General features: G+C 43.7%; 1 protein-coding gene across 7 annotated transcripts in view; it reads right to left on the bottom strand.

Moving 5' to 3' along the window:
• Positions 1-15,664: 15,664 nt before the first annotated feature.
• Positions 15,665-23,632, bottom strand: part of sema5ba (sema domain, seven thrombospondin repeats (type 1 and type 1-like), transmembrane domain (TM) and short cytoplasmic domain, (semaphorin) 5Ba) — a 296,903-nt gene continuing 288,935 nt past the window's right edge. For 4 of the 7 annotated variants that reach the window (XM_071341852.1, XM_071341858.1, XM_071341853.1 and 1 more), the window contains 3 exons: positions 21,984-22,028; positions 21,111-21,328; positions 15,665-18,926 (listed from right to left, as the gene is read on the bottom strand). In XM_071341852.1, the coding sequence (XP_071197953.1) occupies positions 18,756-18,926; positions 21,111-21,328; positions 21,984-22,028 (434 nt within the window). In that variant the 3' untranslated portion in view covers positions 15,665-18,755. The remainder of the gene's footprint in view (positions 18,927-21,110; positions 21,329-21,983; positions 22,029-23,632) is intronic. The other 3 variants (XM_071341856.1, XM_071341859.1, XM_071341857.1) reach the window with 2 other exon arrangements.

Genomic DNA, 23,632 nt, shown 5'->3' with positions numbered 1-23,632 from the left:
CTGTATTACTGGGCTGTAGTGTTGATTAGGAGGGATGAGTTTAGGGGCCGGAACTATGAGCTGCATGACATCTGGATCCTAGTTGGAATATCCATCATGAGTGACTTTGAGGTGTACGCATGTGCACGCACAAACACACTTTTAAAAACAAAGATGCTAGTTGGAACCAAATAAGGTTCTTGAGAGTGATGCCATAGGGGGGCCATTTTAGCATCCCTGAAGAACCATAAGAGGGATGGTTCTTTGAAAGACCATACAAAAATCCAAAACCAGAAATGTTTCGGCCCTCCAGGACTGGAATTGAATAGCCCTGCTATAGGACTGTGTTTCCCAACCCTGGTCCACCAGTACCCCCAACAGAACACATTTTCATTGTACCCGTGGACAAAACGCACTCAGCTCATTGAGGGCATGATGATTAGTTGACAAGTTGAATCAGGTGTGCTTATCCAGGGATACAAAAAAATGTGTACTGATGGGGGTACTGGAGGACCAGGGTTGGGAAACACTGCTATAGGCTTTTAAGCCTTATTTGCATATTGCCCAGGGTGCCTTTCGAGTGAATATTTCAGTTGCCAGTAACAACCATGACTGTGTTTGCTAGTGACAGAGACATGATTGCTGCATTCATTCATTTTTTGTTTTGTGGCCTTCATGAATTGAATATGTTCTTATTCAAATATTATTTAAAGTTCAAAATTATGTTATTCATGAAATGTGATGATATTTTGATGAAACCAGATCAAAGTAAAAAAAAAAAAAAAGTAGGATGATTCTACATTGATAAAGTTTGATCATAGTTACTGGTCACCTCCCCCATGTCAAACACTTGGATTCAGGAGTTGGGATTATTAAGGGGATAGGGTGATCCCCTTAACACTAATTTTAATCCACCAATCTGATATTCTCTTACCTAATTTAAATAAGTACCACCTTGTAACCAACATTGTAGAAAGTGTGTTTACAGAGGGACGTGGTTTATATAGCTAGATAGCTAATCTACTGGTAAAAAAATAAATATTGGAGGATGTCAGCAAATATAGTTAAGACAATACAATGCATGTAGTTTTCCCTTAATACAGTGGCCACATCAGGCCTACAAGTCATATTATGTTGGCTTGCAAAGTGATGTGTAATTCCTATCGGAATCCAGCCAGACTGAAGATATTCAACATTAAGAATGTTTATTCACCTGCATCCTGCATTCAGAAGGACGGCCAGGGTTGGGAAAACTAAGTTAAACATCTAAACTGGACCAACCATTTCAGTAACGGGTGAAATAAGTCCAAGTAACAGAATGTATTTTATTTACATTTGAGCTAGCAGGCCACAGGGAAGTACCATCACTGACCTCTGGGTCTTGTGCTTCCAGGTGTGTCTGCTCGCTACTCAGGTTGTCCTTCCACCAGTCCCGGTTCCATCACCAGACCACAAGCCACAACACCAGCACAAACACTGGACACAGCACAGACCAACCACAGCTGCCAATTCCTTTCAGCAGCTGTCAGCCCAGACTCAACCCCTTTCCCTCCATCAACACACGCACGCACGCACGCACGCACGCACGCACGCACGCACACACACACACACACACACACACACACACACACACACACACACACACACACACACACACACACACACACACACACACACACACACACACACACACACACACACACACACACACACACACACACACACACACACACACACACACACACACACACACACACACACACACACACACACACACACACACACACACACACACACACACACACACACACACACACACACACACCTTCTCTCCCTCTCATCAAAAGTGAAATAAGGTATGTTTTGTTTCATGCCGGAGACCAAGGTTGCCTTTGATCGCTCTGTTCAGACAATGTGACTAAGCACTCAATGCATGAACAAAGTGTAGGAGGAGGTACAGCCAGGGACTTAGCATCCTTTTTCACTCTGGATGAAAACGTGTCAGGCAGGGTTTGGCTGAGTAGTGAATGTCTTGGAGCTGTAGACGAGCAGTCAGCAGGTGACTGGGTAACTGGGAGTTCATGGTGGCTCAGCAGGGGTTTGGATGACTGAATGGCTGGGGAATGCAGAGGGGCGGTGGGCAACAGTTTCCTTCCTCTGGATAAATATATGGCAGGGTTTAGGTAGTGAATGGTTGGGTGAGAGGTACAATCAAAGGTGCAATCAGCAGGCAACTGAGCGTCCATGGAGGGTCTCCAGCTTCATTAACCTATAGTCCCCTGTCCCTATGGCACGGCGGAGTGGCACTGAGACCTCCGCTGCGGCCGACTACTGTCACAGCAGATGCTCCAGGCCAGACCATCACTGGCCTGACTCAAGTACCTGTCACACACCTGAGGGATGTTGCTCAGCTGCTGCTCTCTCAGAGGAGGGGAGAGAGAGGGGGGAGAGAGGGAGAGATGGGTGAGAGAGGGAGGGAGACAGGGGGAGATGGGGGGAGAGCGAGGGGAAAAGAGATACAGGAAAGGGAGAGAGAGAAAGAGCGAGTGAGAGGGTGATGAGTATTGAGGTAGAGTGCTGGAAGATGGAGGGACCTAGTAAAGTCACCCTTATCTCTCTCTCTCTCTCTCTTACTCTCTCTCTCTCTCATTCTCTCTCTCCCTCTACCTCTCTGTCTCTCTCCCTCTCCCTCTTTCTCTATCTCTCTTGCTCTCTCTCTCTTTCCCTCTCTAGACCCTGTCTGTTTAGTTAGGTGGTTAGGTGACTGCAGCCAGAACACAGACACTGGGACACTGTGATTGAAACATATTGCCTCGCTGTTGAAAAGAGTCAGACAGGTGAGGACAGGGCTGATGAAGTACACTATCTGCCAACATAACCGGATTAGGGTGAAATACAGTTCTTGGCAATGTCTCTTTCTCATTGTCGCATCGCCTACAGTATGTTGGTAGGATTTTCACCCACCTCTGAAGCAGACAACAAATCGGCCAACAGTTAAAATCTTTGAAGAAATTGGTCTCTGGGTCTTTGGTCTCTACCTAACACCTCCCCCAAAGTCCCATCATCCTCCATTTATCATGGAAGATAAACTGTTCAGCTACAGTATGTGGGCTTTATAAATCCCTCTATCTTGCTCTTTGTCTAAACACAAAGTCTAGCACAACCTTCATGCCTATTATTATGTGGAATATAATGATTTGACATTCTTTTGTCAGGGTTGATACGTTTTTCATTAGAGCAAATCAAGTCTGACAATTTAACGTGGAAATTACAAACATCTCAAGCCTTTTTAAACCTAGAACACACTAGAAGTTTGCGTATCCTGTTGTGCAGGAAAATTCTCAGCAACAAATGAATATCCTACATCTGTACGGTCAACTAGCTGAACCAGAGAGTCTTCCAGATCCTCCTCCACTGTGTGAGTTTATACAGATTTCCCCTAAGCTCAGCATAGCATGTATATCATCTGTGACAGAAAGAACTAGCACGACTTGATAGATCCGCTCAGCAGCTTATGGCCCTGGTCACAGCAGCAGAGGAGTGGATAGAGGAGAGGATAATGCAGGCTAGAGAAAGGTAACAGCCACAAGAGGTCTACTAACAATGAACCGGTTTGTCATATTTAGGATAAACACAGTGCAGCTCTGTCTCTGTTCACATGAGGACCCTACTGGGAGACTTAGAGGCCCCAGAGGCTTACAGGGGCTTACCTGGGATGTAAATTGAGAAAAGACCCCATTTAGAACCAGAGAACCAGAGCTATCTGTCTCTTTCCACCAAGTCTCTCCCTAAGTCGTCACCTCTTCCCTGGCTGCGATGAGGCCAGGGGTGGCCAGGGGAGAAGTGACGGCTCAGGGAGAGACTTGGTGGAAAGAGACGGGTATATTTGTTTCTCTGGTTCTTATATGTGGTTAAAATACACATAGGCCTATACATTTCTGAACAGCCATCCACAACAACCACAATCCATAAGGCACAAATAGCTAAATGAAGTAGCAGCAGTGTGATTCACATCAATGCGCTATGTAGATATCCATAATAAGTGATATCGCCCCACCCGTAGGCTATAGAGCTTCCCAGCTTGTAGTTCTAAAACCCAGAAATGAGTTACCTCTGGTTTGTTCAGTCATTTCTATTGGGAAAATGAATGGGGAAAGAATACGGTTTTGGGATAAACGTAGAAAATAACGTCTGAGGTTAACACAGGCTTAGGAGAAGTTTTGTTTTATGAGATAATATCAGTAAGTTAACATGATCTTTATGAATTATGAAGCATTTATGAGCTTTTTCTTATTACATAAATGCTACAAAATTCACAAAAAGTGACGTCAGCTGATGAAGATTATCTCCTAGAACAAAACGTTTAAGATCTCCCAAGCCTGTTTTGCCACATTCCTTATTTTCGGAGTATATCCAAAAACCCTCAAAAACTCCATACATTTTCCCATAAACTTTGTCCAACGAACCGTGGCGGAGGTAGTGGCTACAAAAAGACACCATTAATATTGCTCTCTATAACACTGCTGTCGTCCTTCCCTCCAAGCGTTTATTCCATTGGATAATCTTTGGATGCCGACAGCATTCGTACCATTGGCAGACATACTGTAGCTTGGACTGTAGCCTACAAAAGCTTATTCCTGCTCTTTTTCCACAATCAATCAAACGCATTTGGTGCGTCATGATAGTGGTCTTGCTGTAGGGTGCACTGTATGGTGCACTATATAGGGAATAGGGTGCCATTTGGGACTAAGTGTCCTAGAAGAAGCCCTGTATAGCTATTCCAGCCCTCTCAGACATAATGCTCTCCAGCTGAGAAATAATAGGTCCTTTCCTCCTCTGAAAGAGAGCTGCGTGTGCGCGTTCCTCTGAAAAAGTAGGAAAAGCTATCTCAAAATCCATTCATTACATTACCCTCCTCCCTATAAGGACCATTATGAATCATCAAACACGACATGACCTTCTCAGCTGTTGCACACTTTATATAAATACTGCATTTTCACTGTAACAAATTGCTGTAAATTTATAGCTACTGTAATTTTATATTACCAAACAGTACTATAAAGAGCAATGCATTATGGAAGCTTACAGGCATTCCGCTACACTGCTGTAAAATATACAGCAAAGTACTGTATTACCTGTTTTCCTGCATATTTACAGCAGCATTCTGTATGATGGTGCATTGTGGGAAAATGTTGTGGGCGGGGATAGAATCTTTGGGTCATTAACATATTTTGAGGCGTGCCTTGAAAAAGGCTATATTTGTTGTACACATTAGTGAGAATGCTGTATCCCAGAAAATATTGTACCATACCATACAGTGCATTCAGAAAGTATTCAGACCCTTGATGATTTCCACATTTTGTTTCGTTACAGCCTTGTTCTAAAATGTATTACATTTTTTTCTCTCATCAAGCTACACACAGTACCCCATTATGACAAAGCAAAAACAGGTTTTTAGAAATGTTTGCAAATGTATATAAAATGTAAAACTGAAACACCTTATTTACATAAGTATTCAGAACCTTTGCTATGAGACTCGAAATTGAGCTCAGGTGCATCCTGTTTCCATTGATCATCCTTGAGATGTTTCTACAACTTGATTGGAGTCCACCTGTGGTACATTTAATTGATTGGACATGATTTGGAAAGGCACACACCTGTCTATATAAGGTCTCACAGTTGACAGTGAATGTTAGAGCAAAAAAAACAAGCCATGAGGTCAAAGGATTTGTCCACAGAGTGCTGAGACAGGATTCTGTCAATGCACAGATCTGAGGAAGGGTACCCAAAAAATTTCTGCAGCATTGAAAGTCCCCAAGAACTCAGTGGCCTCCATCATTCTGTGTGTAAGTGCGTGTGTGCACATGCATCTGCCTTTCTGGTACAGAAGTTTGGAACCACCAAAACTCTTCCTAAAGCTGGCTGCCCGACCAAACTGAGCAATCGGGGGAGAAGGGCCCGATAGTCACTCTGACAAAGCTCCAGAGTGCCTCTGTGGAGATGGGAGAGCCTTCCAGAAGGACAACCATCTCTGCAGCACTCCACCAATCAGGCCTTTATGGTACAGTGGCCAGACAGAAGCCACTCCTCAGGGCCTGGGAGAAACAGGGACTGGGAACCAAGAACTGGGGATGGTGCTGGGTCGAGATCTGTAGAGGGGAGGAAGAACAACCTGAGGAGCTCCAAAAAGCAAGTCCTGCAGGCTCTAGTTTTGTCTTATCTTGATTATTGTCCAGTCGTGTGGTCGAGTGCTGCAAGGAAAGACCTAGTTAAGCTGCAGCTGGCCCAGAACAGAGCTGCACGTCTTGCTCTTCATTGTAATCAGAGGGCTGATATAAATACTATGCATGCCAGTCTCTCTTGGTTAAGAGTTGAGGAGAGACTAACTGCATCACTTCTTCTTTTTATTCGAAACATTGTGTTGAAAATTCCAACATTTTTGCATAGTCAACTTACACACAGCTCTGACACACACTTACCCCACCAGACATGCCACCAGGGATCTTTTCACAGTCCCAAAAATCCAGAACAAATTCAAGAAAGCGTACAGTATTATATAGAGCCATTATTGCATGGAACTCCGTTCCATCTCATATTGCTCAAATTAAGAGCAAACCAGCTTTTAAAAAACAGATAAAGCAACACCTCACGGCACAATGGCTCTCCCCTATTTGACCAAGATAGTTTGTGTATGTATTGAGATGTAGGCTACTTGTGCCTTTTGTATTTTTTTTATTGATGCAGTTCTGTCCTTGAGCTGTTCTTGTCTATTAATGTTCTGTATTATGTCATGTTTCATGTTTTGTGTGGACCCCAGGATGAGTAGCTGCTGCTTTTGCAACAGCTAATGGGGATTCTAATAAATTACCTAAAATACCAACCAGACACACAAGGGAGCCCTAGACCCGGAAGCCAATTTTGGCACTCCCTGTGGTCCGCTCACTCTGGGGGAAGGTCTGGTGTTTGGTCTCTTCTCCGCGTCTCGTCTGGTGGTCTGGTACTGGGACTGATGCTGGAAACCGGGATCTGGATTGGAGCTGAATCTGCAGAGGGGAGGAAGAACACCCTGAGGTGCAAGCAGACCCCCAAGGGAACCCTAGACCTGGAAATCAATTATGGCACGCCCCTGTGGTCTGCTTAATACATCAAAAGATACAGTATCTTGTTACATCAAAAGGTATCTTATTACAAATACAAAATACCTTGAAGACCAATGTATCCTTAACTACAACAACATTCTCAGTCACTGTTACAGAAATGTTTTACTTGTTTTATCTATAACTGTGATATTTACAATTTTGAATCAACCTTAGTTTAATGCATTGACTAAGATGCTCTGGACAACAGCGTCTGCTAAATTACATGTAAATGTAAAAATGTATTATTGCAAAGCTCACTGCTGGGTATTATTACAATGAGGTCCGCCCTAAAACTATTTGTATTTTGATCAAGTTCGGCCATGCTTGGGGGCGGAGCTCATTCGAATAATACCCAGCAGTGTGCTTTGCAAGTGTTTTTTTTCCAGAGCAACTTGCAGTCAGTGCATTCAACTGTAAATGCACAGTAACCTACTGTAAAAATGATAGGATATTTTTTACAGTGTAGGAGTATTATGATGACATGGTGGAAAGGCTTTGAAAGTTAAAAGGGTTCTGAAATGTTAACACGTGTATGTATGGCCTTTGCAGCACAGTAGCTTTACTTAAATATTGCATGTTTCATGACTAGCAGCAGCATTATGTATAATATGTGATTGAGCAGCTCTGAAATGTCAGTGAGAAGTTCTTTCACTCTGTAATGTACAAAAAAAGATCACGGTGCTGCTGCGAAAAACAGATGTTTATGTTGGCAACTGTGAACAATATAAGATGGTAAGCACTTTTGATTTGATTGTTCTTTTCAGGCACTTTAGACAATGTAGGCATTTCATTGTTTTTCACTGAATTCAAGTGTTTATGTAAATTCAGCAATCCACGCTGAGAGCGTTTGGTTGATGTTGGCTTGTTCAACATAAAGAAGGATTGTTGTACACATCTGTTTGTCTAAATGCATTTAGAAAAATGACAGAGAAGTAGTCGATGTTTTGAGGGCAGAAATAAGTACACATCACTTCAAACAACACCTGGTGGTTCAAATAGAGTGTGGTGTGTTGTGTGTGTGTGTGTTGTGTGATGTGTGTTGTGTGTTGTGTGTGTGTGTGTTGTGTGTGTGCGCGTGTGTTTGCTATCGTGTTCGTGTGCAAGCTTTTTAGGGACACAGTAGCAAAATGCTTTAAATAAACACAAGGACAGGGAAATTGCTTAAAGCCTAGAATATGGCCTGACACACTGATTTTCACTTACTTTTTGCTCCCGCTTTATTGTTCCTAAAAGTTGAATGCACTACCACGAGATACTTTTTTTGTTGGATAAGCACTCGCCTGTACCCCTTTCATAACCGCCAACCTCAGATGAATACAAGGGGGAAGAAAAAGGCTTGTGGTGCATTTTGAAAACAGGCCTTGCATTTCTGTGTATAAATGATTCAGGTTTACCAATTTGCAAAATGTTACCAAGCTTGGGTTTAGTTTCAACGTATTAAACCACCGACAGGGAGTAGGGGAACTGCAAGCCTATTTCTCAGCTCAGTGAGAATGGATTAAATATAAACCAAGGTGTGTCATGACTGGAGAATAGTAACTAGCCTCTGTCGAAGAGAACAAACGATCCGAACCTGAAGGGTCCAGAAAAAAAACTGTTAATACAGCGACGCTATGATGTAAGAGTTCTATTCAATCATATCTGCTTCAGCTGACATCCACATAGCATTTGTTTTGGAGGTGTCGGAGGTGGAACAGCATTAGAGCTGTCAAATCCACAAGCGGCTCATGGCGTTATACCCAAAGTGGGCATTGCCATTGGCTGCATAGAGTCGCATTAACAGAAAACCCATGCAACCTTGTTTACAAGTTTGAACACTGGAACATGAGATGTAATCTACACCTCGATTAGGCTCATAGAAATCCTCATTATTTAGTTTATTTTTCAATTTGAGCATAATTGTCTCTATATAGCCTACACTTTCTACTTCTGAATTTCTAACATGAGTGGGGGGGTGAGCGGCTTCGTGACAATGATCACAAGAGCAGCGGCTCACCGATGTGACGCTCCAATGCAGTTCTACCTCCGACACCACCAAAGCATCCGCTATGCGGTTGTCTGCTATCACTGGTTAACGCCTGATCTGATTGAATTTAGGCCTAACTCTTTTTATCATTTGTGACAGGAGGGAGAAAAGTATAAAGTATGGATTTGGGCTTTCATTGTCTAGACCAGGGTTTCCCAAACTCGGTCCTGGGCCCTCACCCCACCTGGGTGCACGTTTTGGTTTTGTCCTAGCACTACACAGCTGATTCAAATCATCAAAGCTTGATGATGAGTTGGTTATTTGAATCAGCTGTGTAGTACTAGGGCAAAAACTCAGCCAGGACCCTGGTATAGACTACCTCTCATGTCCTCAGTAGGTTGTTGTCTTTGCTAAGGTGGATATAGACCTTACTGGTTTTAGGACAGAAGACTTGTTTCCTATAAAAGCTCAATAGAAGATGAGGATATAATGGATAAGGATATAATGTTGGGGATATCTTCCTGTAGTACCTTTAAAGTGTTATGGTTTACAATAATACTCTGTATAGAATTGTACTGCCAGATATCACACCGTGACCAGTCCTAGAACAGCTGGGATAGAGGCTACTTTGTGGCTCTGTACACACTCAGGTTGTACAACTAATGTCCAACACATTTTGCACAACGGTTCTGAAACAAGAGTGAGTTTTTCTGTAGATACACCGAACAATGGTTGTGAAAACATTTTTGTGCAAACAAACTCTCTGCTTGTTACGTTCCCCAGTTCCTGTGTTGTGGTTTTGTTTGTATGTGTGTGTTTCAGGAAAATGGCTTCCTGGATTCCCCCAAGCAGCTGATTGGTCGGCCCCATTGATGATTGGAGAGCTGACCCCGCCCCCTCGTCAGGATACAGCTGTATCCCATTACAGACTCCTCCAGCTATATAAGCCAATGTTCTGTTGCTCAGAAGGAAATGATTAGTGTGTCCTGTGTTGGTTGTTTCTTAGAAAGAGCTTATTGTTATATCCTGTATTGGTTGTTGTTCAGAGAGTTTCTTTGATATCTTGTGTTGGTTGTTGCTCAAATAGTTTGTGTATAGTATTTTGTAGCCGGTCCTACTAAGGTATGTCTGTGACAAAAGGACTGTGTTTTTTATTATAGAAATTGTTTGTATTATTCTATTTCATTTGTTCCCAGGGGGGAAGGGGAAGGCACCTAGGGAGTGCTTAGGCAAGAGGCCTGCGGGCATACATAACCCGTACTATTCACTGTCTATGCACACTAGGTAAGACCTGGGCGGACCACCCCCTGTATTTTGGTTAGCGTACCAGGTGGTGCTAAGTTAGGTGGGTAGGCAGGTTAGATAGGAGGGGGGGGGCTTTGACATTTTCTTTGCTTTGCTTTGGTTCCGTTCAGCCCCTTTTCCCCAAATTTACCGTGTGAAGGAATAAATTCCCAGTAAACGGTAAATTCTCTGCCTTTGTCATCCTTACTCGCACCTACAGTTCCATACCTCTTTCACTCCACGGGGAGTTGAGTTGTAGCAGGGTGTTGCGTTCCCTCTCCAAGAGGCATACGTAACACTGCTGTATCACAAAAATATCAGTTTCACAACCAGTGTGTCAAATGCGTTGTACATCAGTTGACAACCTGAGTGTGTACTGGGCCTCTGATTCAGTATGACCCTATTGATAGGTGATACTGTGCCTTTCCCTACCCTCTTCAGATGTGCACATGTCCCCATCAACGTTTTAGTATCAACATTTTTGTTTAAGGCCCAGTCATCAATATACCTTCTCCTTAAAATGTGCATTAGCATTTACAACCCCTGGCAGGTGCTTAAGTATATTGAATCATACACAAATGAATGGCTTCATCACTGCCTTCTTGCTCAGCAATGCAGAACAACTATAAACTGGAGGTGCTCAAATGAGTCCCTAATAAATTAGATTTAAAAAAATATACACTGCTCAAAAAAATAAAGGGAACACTTAAACAACACAATGTAACTCCAAGTCAATCACACTTCTGTGAAATCAAACTGTCCACTTAGGAAGCAACACTGATTGACAATAAATTTCACATGCTGTTGTGCAAATGGAATAGACAAAAGGTGGAAATTATAGGCAATTAGCAAGACACCCCCAATAAAGGAGTGATTCTGCAGGTGGTGACCACAGACCACTTCTCAGTTCCTATGCTTCCTGGCTGATGTTTTGGTCACTTTTGAATGCTGGCGGTGCTTTCACTCTAGTGGTAGCATGAGACGGAGTCTACAACCCACACAAGTGGCTCAGGTAGTGCAGCTCATCCAGGATGGCACATCAATGCGAGCTGTGGCAAGAAGGTTTGCTGTGTCTGTCAGCGTAGTGTCCAGAGCATGGAGGCGCTACCAGCAGACAGGCCAGTACATCAGGAGACGTGGAGGAGGCCGTAGGAGGGCAACAACCCAGCAGCAAGACCGCTACCTCCGCCTTTGTGCAATGAGGAGCACTGCCAGAGCCCTGCAAAATGACCTCCAGCAGGCCACAAATGTGCATTGTGTTGTTTAAGTGTTTCCTTTATTTTTTGGAGCAGTGTATATTCTAGAATTGATTTTAGCGTGTAATTTGAGACTGGTGCTATATATTTGTTTTCTTTTCAAAGATGTGAGCCTCATGGTGATTTAACAGCATTTAGTTTCCTCTCTTTCATCTCTCTCTTTCATTAGCAGGGACTGGGGAAGGACGATGTACAGGAGAAGACCCTACATCACTGCCCTCTCTCTGTCTCCCACTCATCACTCACCGTCAGCCTTAACCAAGAACAACATTAACCCATTCTATATTGTTCTGGCTAATGGAGGTTGGAATATGGTCACCTAAGGTTAGGGCTACGGTTAGGGCTAGGGTTAGGGATAGTGTTAGGGCTAAGGTTAGGGCTACGGTTAGGGTTAGGGCTAGGGATAGTGTTAGGGCTAAGGTTAGGGCTACGGTTAGGGCTAGGGTTAGGGATAGTGTTAGGGCTAAGGTTAGGGCTACGGTTAGGGTTAGGGCTAGGGATAGTGTTAGGGCTAAGGTTAGGGCTACGGTTAGGGTTAGGGCTAGGGATAGTGTTAGGGCTAAGGTTAGGGATAGTGTTAGGGCTAAGGTTAGGGCTACGGTTAGGGCTAGGGCTAGTGTTAGGGCTAAGGTTAGGGATAGTGTTAGGGCTAAGGTTAGGGCTACGGTTAGGGCTAGGGTTAGGGATAGTGTTAGGGCTAAGGTTAGGGCTACGGTTAGGGTTAGGGCTAGGGATAGTGTTAGGGCTAAGGTTAGGGTTAGTGTTAGGGCTAAGGTTAGGGCTACGGTTAGGGCTAGGGTTAGGGATAGTGTTAGGGCTAAGGTTAGGGCTACGGTTAGGGCTAGGGCTAGGGTTAGGGCTAGTGTTAGGGCTAAGGTTAGGGCTAAGGTTAGGGCTACGGTTAGGGTTAGGGCTAGGGATAGTGTTAGGGCTAAGGTTAGGGCTACGGTTAGGGCTAGGGTTAGGGCTAGTGTTAGGGCTAAGGTTAGGGCTACGGTTAGGGTTAGGGCTAGGGATAGTGTTAGGGCTAAGGTTAGGGCTACGGTTAGGGCTAGGGTTAGGGATAGTGTTAGGGCTAAGGTTAGGGCTACGGTTAGGGCTAGGGTTAGGGCTAGTGTTAGGGCTAAGGTTAGGGCTACGGTTAGGGTTAGGGCTAGGGATAGTGTTAGGGCTAAGGTTAGGGCTAGGGTTAGGGATAGTGTTAGGGCTAAGGTTAGGGCTATGGTTAGTGTTAGGGCTAAGGTTAGGGCTACGGTTAGGGCTAGGGTTAGGGCTAAGGTTAGGGCTACGGTTAGGGTTAGGGCTAGGGATAGTGTTAGGGCTAAGGTTAGGGCTAGGGTTAGGGATAGTGTTAGGGCTAAGGTTAGGGCTACGGTTAGGGCTAGGGTTAGGGCTAGTGTTAGGGCTAAGGTTAGGATTAGGGTTAGGGTTAGGGTTAGGGCTAAGGTTAGGGCTAAGGTTAGGGTTAGGGCTAAGGTTAGGGCTAAGGTTAGGGCTAAGGTTAGGGTTAGGGCTATGGTTAGGGATAAGGTTAGAGCTAAGGTTAGGGCTAAGATTGTGATTAGGGTTAGGGCTAAGGTTTGGGCTAAGGTTAGGTTTAGGGCTAGGGATAAGGTTAGGGCTAAGGTTAGGGGTATGGCTATGGCTAAGGTTAGGTTTAGGAATAGGGCTAAGGTTAGGGCTAAGGTTAGGGTTAGGGCTAAGGTTAGGGCTAAGGTTATGGCTAAGGTTAGGGTTAGGGCTAGGTTAGGGCTAAGGTTATGGCTAAGGTTAGGGATAGGGGTGGGGCTAAGGTTCGGCTAAGGTTAGGGCTAAGGTTAGGGTTAAGGCTAAGGTTAGGGCTAAGGCTAGGGCTAGGGTTAGGGCTAGTGTTAGGGCTAAGGTTAGGGCTAGGGTTAGGGCTAAGGTTAGGGCTAAGGTTAGGGTTGGGGTTGAGGCTAGGGTTGAACCCGGGTAGTTAACATCAAGCTAGGGTTAGAGTGAGGATAATGGCTAGAGTTAGGGTTGAGCCGGGAATGTCTGCATCCTGGTTCAAACCTAACCCTAGCCTCAAACCTAACCCTAACTTCATTCATAACCCCAACCTCAAGCCTAACCTTAGCCTCAATCATAACCCTAACACTAACCTTAGCCTCAATCATAACCCTAGCCTCAACCCTAATCCTAGCCTCAACCCTAACCCTAGCCTCAATCATAACCCTAACCTCAATCATAACCCTAGCCTCAACCCTAACCCTAGCCTCATCCCTAACCATAACCTTAATCATAATCCTGGCCTCAACCCCAACCTTAGCCTCAACCCTAACCCTAGCCTCAACCTTAACCTCAACTCTACCTCCAACCTTTACTTTACCCCTATAAGGTTAGTGTTGTTTATTGGTCCACTACAGGTCCTCTACTGGTCCACAACTCTGCCTGCTTCAACAAAGGTTGTTGCTGAACAAAAGATTAGCCAAGTTATCACTGCAACTTGCCTCTGATTTAAGTGTTGATACTTTTCATAAAGAAATGGTCAGTTTGAAAGTGTGAAAACCCAAATGTCTACAGATCTATAAAGGGACCTTATCATTGTCCTTCTACTGAGGAGGTACACACAATATCTCCTCAGTAGAATCTAGACTCTTTGATAACATTTCAAATGCCATCGTGTCCCTTTCAGTGCCTTTGACGTTCCACCGTACAATGCAGAGATGAGTTAGCTAGTGGATTAATTGTAAGCTTCTGCGTCAAATCAAACAATTTCCCAGTTTTCATCAGAGGACGGAGATCTCAGTGGAGTGTGTGACCGGCCACTGAACACGACAACAGACTCCAGAACCCCCAGACGTTGAGATGAGAGCCATCATCTGGCATAGAGATCTGTTGTGCTGTGTGATCTTCTCCGTTATGTAAACACACAAACACTGTGTCCAACTCTTCATCTTTCCTCCCTTCGGGGGTGCAATACTTCAAAACAATCAACCACGGCCCTCCACTTGGTAAACATCAGCAGACAGAAGTAGAACATCTGAGCTCCGCTAGGCCTACTGGTCATTGTGTAAAGTACATCAGAGGGTTGCACCGACACTAAGCTAATGCTAAAGTACTGGAGCAAATAACCAGCATATTCCTGAAGATCCATGTTTCTCAAACCAGCCTTTTGATGTCCAATGAGGCCACATCAGAGGGCCTTGGCGCTCTGCCGCTAATGGTAAAATACTGGAGCCAATAAGCAGAGTCCTGAAGATGTTAGCAGTGGTGCATCTGAAGTAACAAGGAGAACTTGGGACATTTTGATACTAACTTGCAGCTCTGCAGCCAAGAGGACACTGACTCGTACCCTCATCATCATCATAGTTACCTCACACACCAACCATCCCAATAGGACAGTACTCAGCAGCATTAGTCCATAGGACAAGACTACTGTAGATGGATAGTGACCCTCAAAACTGTTATCCAGCTTGCCCATCACTCCATGATCACTCCATCATGTCCATGCCAGTCAGCCATCTCAGCAGATAAGGGGTGATTCATTAATGCAACCGCCGCATTCATCAATAAAGCCACTCTCAGCTGCTTGAGCTTCTCTGGGTAATGGAGAGGCACAGCCAGGCCAGGGGAGCACTCCAGTCAAATGAGGAAGCAGCGCTGTACTCACTTTCTCTCTGTGGATGAGTGAGGTGAAGTTCCTGACATATCAGATGAATGTCAGGCCTGACATGAACAGTACTGTAGGCTACTACATCCAGTACATGGATACTTTCAGGTTAAGGGAAATGTCTAGTTAGTGTAGGTCTAAAATGATAGTGATGGATATGTGCTGTCAATCAGGTGAAACCTGTACATACAGCGTAATCTGCATACAGAGGCATTGGGTGGAAAAATATTCTGTTTCAGCAGGATTATATCCTGTATTGAGACACTGGCACTGATCAATGTGGCACTCTTCTTGACTGCTTAGCTGGCACCAGGAAGAGAGCTTTCCGTCTGGTGCTGCACTGGGGTGATGTGATGGAGTATGTGCACACACATGCACACACACACACAAATGACTCATGTGATGTTGGCATCAAGGTTTATTATCCTTTATAATGTACAATATACAAAAATATAGAGTACCAAAAAATTCACAGTGTCTAAAAGGCAGTGATTACAGTCTACGTCACATATCTAACAGTACCACCAGGTCAGTTGCATAGAAGGGCACCGAGCCAATCAGGGGAAAGAGCTCCACAATGTGACATCCAGTTTGTCCAATCAAAAGTGACTACAGGGCCAGGGGAAGCAAACTAGAGGGAGTCACCATTTAGGGGGAGCCAATTACAAACCCAAGAAACGTGGGTGAGGCATGTGGGGAAAAGGAAAACCACAGGATGGAAGTGTTACTTTAAGTGCTCTAAACAGCAGAATTACATCTAATTTGAGCTAGCTAATGGACTATGATAATACTGTACATGACTCTTTGTTGTACATTTGCTGTATCACGTTCTTGTTTTACATGTTTTATTAAGGTAGGGCTTTTAATTATACATTTTTTATTGTGGTGGTGACATTGATTCTGTATTAAACTGGCAGGAGTGCCTCTAAAAATACAGGCTATCTTTGTTACTCTAAGATACTACACAAGATGTAGCCAAACTGTACATCTGCACAAAGTAACAAAACAGCTGTTGTGTATTCATTACGGAAACCGTTTAAGACCCAAACGGAAGCAAAAAGAGCAGAACAAGAGTTTTTATTGGACAAATTCATGTATGTCCCTCTTCGTTTCATTCCGTTTGCGAAACATTTTGCAACAGAATCGGTGGAATGAATACATCCCTGGAAAAGATGTCTAGGCCATAGTCAACCAGTCACATTGACAAGCTCTATCCCCTTACAAACCCCATGGTTGGTGTGTACATAGCTGCTGCACTTTTTTACAACTATAAGGCTTCAAACAAAACAAACAAAACAAAAAACAGTGTTAGCTATACAATAATATACATTTACATTATACTAACCTTTAGATGTCATTAATGGTCTGCAGATCGAAGGCTGTCTCTTATGTACAGATAGAGCTCTCGTGCATATAGCGGAACTATAGAATTAAAATGATAGAATAAAATCCTTCTATTTCTATGAGAGGAACTAGAAGCATCGCTGCTGAATTAGCATAACATCAGGCATAATAAGAAAATATAGCTCAGTTGTGTTTCTCAAATTCCTTTATGATCCAAGCTTCCCCATGAGAACCGCGCAGCTCTCCTTAACTTACAATGATTAACATCTTATACGTGGAACACACAGAAACCCAGCGGAACATCAGCAGTGCCATCATCATAATGTGTGAAAAAATGCACATAGTCCTTTACAGATCCCGTCATATACAGTCATATGTAATAAAGCATTACATTTACATTGTACAAAATACATACAGAGTTATCTGTTCCTCTCCTCATTCAAGCTCACAGGCATACACAAACGAAGCAAGCAAACATACACACACAAGCAAAACATTAATCTCATACCAAAGTATTTCTAAGCATGATTTAGCAATGTTAAGAGAGGGATCCATTAATATTTGCTACAGTCACTTATATTTGCTTCTACATAAATCTGTGTTTTATTTTTTTGTTCTTATTTGTAAAATATGTCAGATACATATTGGCTACTAAGCTGCTTTGAAAAATTTAAAAATAATGTATTTTCTGATGTGAAACTGATGAGAAACTAAAAAGTGAATCAGCTATTATTTGTAAAATAAAACTTTTCCTCCTATACTACTGTTCTCTCTCTCTAGCATTAAACAAATAACCTCCCTCATTAAAAAACAACTTAAAAAAAGGTGCCACACTACTAGCTTATTATCCTAGCTTGTATGATATCATATCAAAATGCGGTTGCAGTCCAGTTTTGCACACTGAGCGGTAGTAGGTAGGTACAGTACTCAGTAGAAAGCATCCATTCCCTTCTAGAAACAAGGGAATTCCCTTCTAGAAGTCTTTAGAATCATAGAATCTGACCCCACATTATCCCCTCTGTTGCATACAGACAGGCACCCGGGGCAACCAAAGCTGTATCAACTGTATCCCATCAACTGATTCCAACTCTCTCAGTCAGACACCTCAGCTCTCTATCCCATGTTCAGATCGTTCCCTGGGAAGCCTACCTATACATTACATAACACAGCTAGGCAGCCTGAAGTGTGGGGCCTTGTTTGGACATAAGCAGATTAAAACTAGAGTCTATCCAGCAATGAGTATGTCTGTATCTGTGTGGACCAATATAGGAATATAGGTAGTGTTTTTCCATAACCGATCACACGCTGCCATCCATGGATGTGCCTCTGTTCCCCTGGTCCTCTAGTACCACCCAAAAACATGGCAGAGCTGAAGTCCCAGGTTCTTGTCCTCCTCATGTCATGTGATGAGGTGAGCTGAGTGCATTCATCCATCCACCTCCAAACACAATAGAACTGATATTGACCTCCTGATCTCTTGAATTAATTGAGTTTTTTTTTTGGTTCCCCAGCACTGAAGCAAGGACAGACACCAGGATATGCGCCGGTTGGGTTGTTCTCGGTAACTGCATTTGTTGTTGGGAGAATTCTGAGTTTATAATGGGGATAAATGCTGCAGACAGAGGGGATGTTGGTGTCATAGAGACTCATTCATAGAGGTGATCAGACAGACCAGAGAGGAGAAGATGCGACCATTTTGAGTATCTCGAGCCTCTCTGAATAGCAACACCTACAGTAAGGCGCTCAGGTTGTCAAGTTCCACAGGGATAAGTCGTTGTCCAACTCCAAACTGTAGCTTATAGTGTCTTATGGAGTTCCTCATTCAGGTCTCCATCAAAGCACTATGTTGACACTGTGATGTCCAGTATCATGATCAGGTTCCTGGCTCTACTTAGTGAGTCTAGGGGAGGCATCAGCATCCATACTGTATCCACCCCTACAGAGTGCTGATAGTACGTTCCAGGTATACCCTTACACACACACCCCCTACCATTTGGGCGATACCATGGGATAAAGGAAAGGAGAGCAAAAATGAGATCCAGGTCTTAGGTTGTGTTCAGTCACCATGGCATTTGTCACCATGGCGATGGGGGTGGAGTTCAGTTCAGTCTGGGTAGGTAGGTGGGGCTGGGGTCCTTGGGGTGTGTGTCTCAGCTGTGGTTATAGGTCCTGCAAGGGGAAGGGGAGGAGTCAGGCCTGTTGTAGTCATATTTGCTCAGCGCTGTGGGGTAGTAGGTGGTAGTGTAAACATTAGTTTGCTGCAGGGGCGTTGGGTAGAAGTTAGACCTCTCGTCTGGGAGCAGGTTGTTCTTGTTCAGAGTCTGGAAGAGGAGAGAAGACATCATAACAGATGACAGTGGCTACAAACTTAGACAGAAAACACTGACGGTTGTAAAAGGTACGTACTGTTCAGTAAAGTGTAACATACTGTTAGTGTATGTCTGGGTGAGGTGGGAAGAGTAGAGAAAACAGTCATAACAGTGACATAAGAGTTTCATAACAGTACCATAACAGATGGTTAAGTTTACCAATGACTCAGACAGGAGCAATATCCATATATTATACTCTTACAAGTTGAAAAGTGGGCTACAGTGCTGGGTACTGGAAGTGCATCTTTAAGCAGGGTAGAAAACTTCAACAAAATGTGATTTATCAGCCATAAATCAAGCATAATCAATTAACAAATATGAGAGGGATGAATAAATTACAGTAGGTCCCTCTAAATGAGGAAACAGCACAAAATACATTTTTACTGTAGGTTGCATTCCAAATGGAACCCTTTTATCTTTATAGTGCACTACTTTTGACCAGGGCCCATTTGGAAAGTAGTGCATTATATAGGCAATGGGGTGTCATTTGGGACGCACTCTTAATGTAATGCTCTTGCACTTTACAGGCAGGTTGCCGCGGCTAGAAGCCACAACAAGCCGACGGAGGGAACACTACGGAGGGCTGCTCAGTAATGTAATTTATCTTAACAGCTCTGGGCCCAAACGCTGCTCTGTAATTGGGTTACAGAATCAGTGAAATGCACAACAACATCGGACATTTTGAAACGCCCTGGAGGAGGGCGGTGAGGGCCTGTGAAGAAAGACCAACAATGATAACAGCAGGAGTTCTCAGGTTGAGCGAGTGGCTCTAGCTAGCTAACCTGGTTAAACCAGACTGAATGCTGTGCTCACAGGTTAAACATAGCAAAATCAGTTAAGATGCCAGGCTAATAGTTAGCTAGCTACCTGTGGTATGAAACCTGCCTAGCCATCCTTATTCTATTAAGCCTCTGCTCTCACTGTATGGCTCTGATCATCAGTGACAGGTATTAGAACCCACCCTCAACTACTGCACCACAACACATCACTCAGCCAGCTGGCGGCTGACAGCTTTAGAAAAACAATCAGGTGTCCTTCTGAGAAGCACCAACCATCATCTGAGATAGACTGTCCTAGCACAGTACTTGACTAATTAGGGGACAAAATAATATGGAACTATGTATACTAGGTGGATCATGACCTTGGTCCTAAGGCTAACCCTGACGTATGTATGAAGGGCAATGCCACGGTGGGACGGATCGATGGGATCGGAAGGTGGCTCATAGGCACACGCAGGTGTTAGGTCCAAGAGTGAGGAAAGGTGGGGCAGGCAGGTGCAGCTTGACTTTACATTTATTATTGAATTTAATATAGCTGAGCAAACCTCAATGTTTTCTCAAGAGATGATGGTTCCAGCATTATAGACAGCAGCGGGAGTCAGTGGCTATAACAGCCCAACGGGGTCCATTAATGGACTGAGGCTATGAGCAGGCAGAGACACAAGACACCATGGAGTAAGGAAACCAGGTGAAGACAGATAAGAGTTCTGAGCTCTTACCATTACGCATCCTCATATAATGAAATAACCCTGGACATAAGGAAAATCTTCTCAAAGCCATATGAATGGCTGGTGTTACAGCATCTCTTTGCTACGCAGACAATCGTGCATGCATGTCTGTGTGTGTATATGTCTGTGTGTGTATATGTTTGTCTGTGTGTGTGTGTGTGTGTGTGGACATGTTTAATTATACTTGTGGGGAACAGAAGTCCCCACAAGAACAGTAAACAGATTTTTTTTTTTGACCAACTGGGGACATTTTGCAAGCCCCCACAAAGACAAAGGCCATTTCCAGGGGGTTTAGTGTTAAGGTTAGAATTAGTGTTAGGGTTAGAATTAGTGTTAGGGTTAGAATTAGGTTTAGGAGTTAAAGGTTAGGTTTAGGGTTAAAGTTAAGTTTTGGGGTTAAGGTTAGGGTCAGGGTTATGGTTAGGGCTAGGGTTAGGAAAAGTAGGATTTGGAATGGGAATCAATTGTGTTTCCTCACAAGGTTAGTAAAACAACAGTGGATGTGTGTGTGTCTATGCACGCGTGTCTGCATGCAGAGGAGTCAGGCATGTTGTGTGTGTATATGCATGTCTGTGTGTGTATTTATCCACGTGTGTGTCTGCGTGAGTGACAACCCTTGTATACTGTACCTGTGACAATACCTTGAACTCCATAGGCGTGTACTTCTCGTTCTTTGGTGTGGTGTTGCCTTTGTAGTTGAGGTGGTTGGGTGTGGTTGGGTGTATGACGGCAGACTCCTGCGAGGGCTTGTGGAAGCGCTGGCAGTACACATAGACCAGGAAGGACAGAAGGCCCGCCCCCAGGAAACAGGACACACCTGTGGCTATCAGGTGCAGAGAGGTGAATGCTGCGCAAAAACAACAAAGCAGACAGATGGGAGGAGGTCAGTCATGATGTCTCGTTCAATTATCGGTGTCTGTTATCTGTCGTTTTTGTTCTCTCATCATAACTCTTTCTTTCCTCATCCTCCTTCACATATTGTATTGCAGCAAAGTGGTAGCCTGGTCACATATCTGTTTGTGCTGTCTTGCCAACTCTTAGTGACAATGACCTCAGGAGTTGGCAAGACAGCACAAACATATTGGGGACCAGGCTAGTAAAATGGTGGTTCATTCAATGGAATCAAGCTCCTCCTCCTCAGTGCTCCTGCCGTCAAACCTGGAAGCTGTCCAATGGCATGGCAGCACAGCCTTGAAACCATTACCCTTCCCAGCATGATTCCTACACCTTATTATAATGGACATCCCCCCTCATGCATATTCCACTTCTGATGATTGGTTCAAAGGCTTGTGCAGCATCGCCATGGTTTCAAAACGGACATGGTGGCATCCCCCCTAAAGGTAGATTAAAGTAGAGGAGGGGAAGAGGAAAAGGGGGGGGGGGTGTACCTACAGCGCTCCTATTACCTCCTGCTGACTGAATGAAAGGATTCATGGAACACACACACACACACACGCATACACACATACACGCGTACTGCAGGTGGTTGTTAATCCACTTACCTCTGCATTGCTGGTCCTTATCAAAGCCAGACGCAGGGAGAATCACTGCAACACAACACACAGACAGACATACATGCAGAGACAGACAAACAGTCAGCTACCAGCACATGCACATTCTTACCATGCACAGAAATATCTGGAAACCACCCAATGGTTCAGAGTAGACTGTGATTTGAACTGGTAGATGGTACTTACAGAACAGTACACACAGTATACACAGTACACACAAAGAAACATACATCATGAAACACTAATGAAAACTTCAGACAGTTGGGATTGTTGTGTAGACTAGCTTCTATGATGTTTAACAGACACTTAAAGTCAGTCATCAGGAGGGAGAGGGGGGAAGAGGAGGGTGTGTGTTTTTAATTGAGATGTGGCCATCCTATGATTACATTTTGGGGCAATTTCCTATTCCCTATATAGTTGGATACTCATGACCAGGACACATACACGGGTTGGTTGTTTCGAAACAATGGAGAAAAACAGATAGGGTGGGATTAGATTGTTGATAGCACGTCAACTATATTTGGTTTCCAATGTTTATTGAAAACATAAATATAGTTACACAATAAGCTCTTGTCCCACATGTCCATTTCTTGTCATTGTTGCTAGCTATCTGGCCACCCAGAACCATAACAACACTCAGCCTTTGAAGCGCACGCATCATTTTCGTGATGTTGACCGCTAACCCGTCTATAGGGCTCTGGTCAAAAGTAGTGCACTGTATAGGGTGCCTTTTTGGGATGCTAATTGCATCTGTCTTGTCTCTGGTAGCCAGGGACAGAAAGATCACTACTCTGTTAAAAGTAAAAGAAAGGAAACAGCCTTAACAAGATCCTCATCAGAGGAGCACTCTAAGAAGCCTGATTTACGTAGACTTCATTAGCACAAATTAAGATAGAAGATCTTATTCTGGTGGGGGAAATTTTATTAGATTAGATGTTTGAGTTAGCCACATGCACAGGGTCGCAGAAGTAGTTGTCGTGTACAGTGAAATACTTAAGCTCCGAGCTCCAACACTGCAGGTGTGAATTAAACAAATGTCCATAGAAGCAGCAGCGGTGGGGGTATGGGCCGGTTTCCCAGACACAGATTAAGCCTTGTCATGGATGGACTAAAAAGCACTTTCAATAGAGAATATCCATGCTTTTTGTATTGGATTAGACTTAATCTGTGTCCAAGAAACTGTCCCTATGTGTATGATGCGTCTTATCTCAGAGTGGTTATTATCTCAAAGTGATTATGATAATGGTGGAGGTGATGACAAGGATGATGATGATGATAACAGTTATGATAATGATGATAGTGATAACTTTGAACGATGGCGATGATCATAATAACAGTTATGATAATGATGATAGTGATGATTATGAACGATGTCGTTGATGATGATCATGATAACTGTTATGATAATGATGATAGTGATGATTATGAACGATGGCGATAATGATGATCATGATAACGGTTATGATAATGATGATAGCGATGATTATGAATGATGGTTAACAAACAGATCACCGACCATTTCGAATCCCACCGTATCTTCTCTGCTATGCAATCTGGTTTCCGAGCTGGTCATGGGTGCACCTCAGCCACGCTCAAGGTCCTAAACAATATCATAACCGCCATCGATAAAAGACAATACT

Source organism: Salvelinus alpinus, chromosome 14 (genome assembly GCF_045679555.1).
Source record: "Salvelinus alpinus chromosome 14, SLU_Salpinus.1, whole genome shotgun sequence".
NCBI classification, from domain to species: domain Eukaryota; kingdom Metazoa; phylum Chordata; class Actinopteri; order Salmoniformes; family Salmonidae; genus Salvelinus; species Salvelinus alpinus.
The sequence above is the reverse complement of the archived record's forward strand: the minus strand, read 5'-3'. Positions and strand labels throughout refer to the sequence as shown.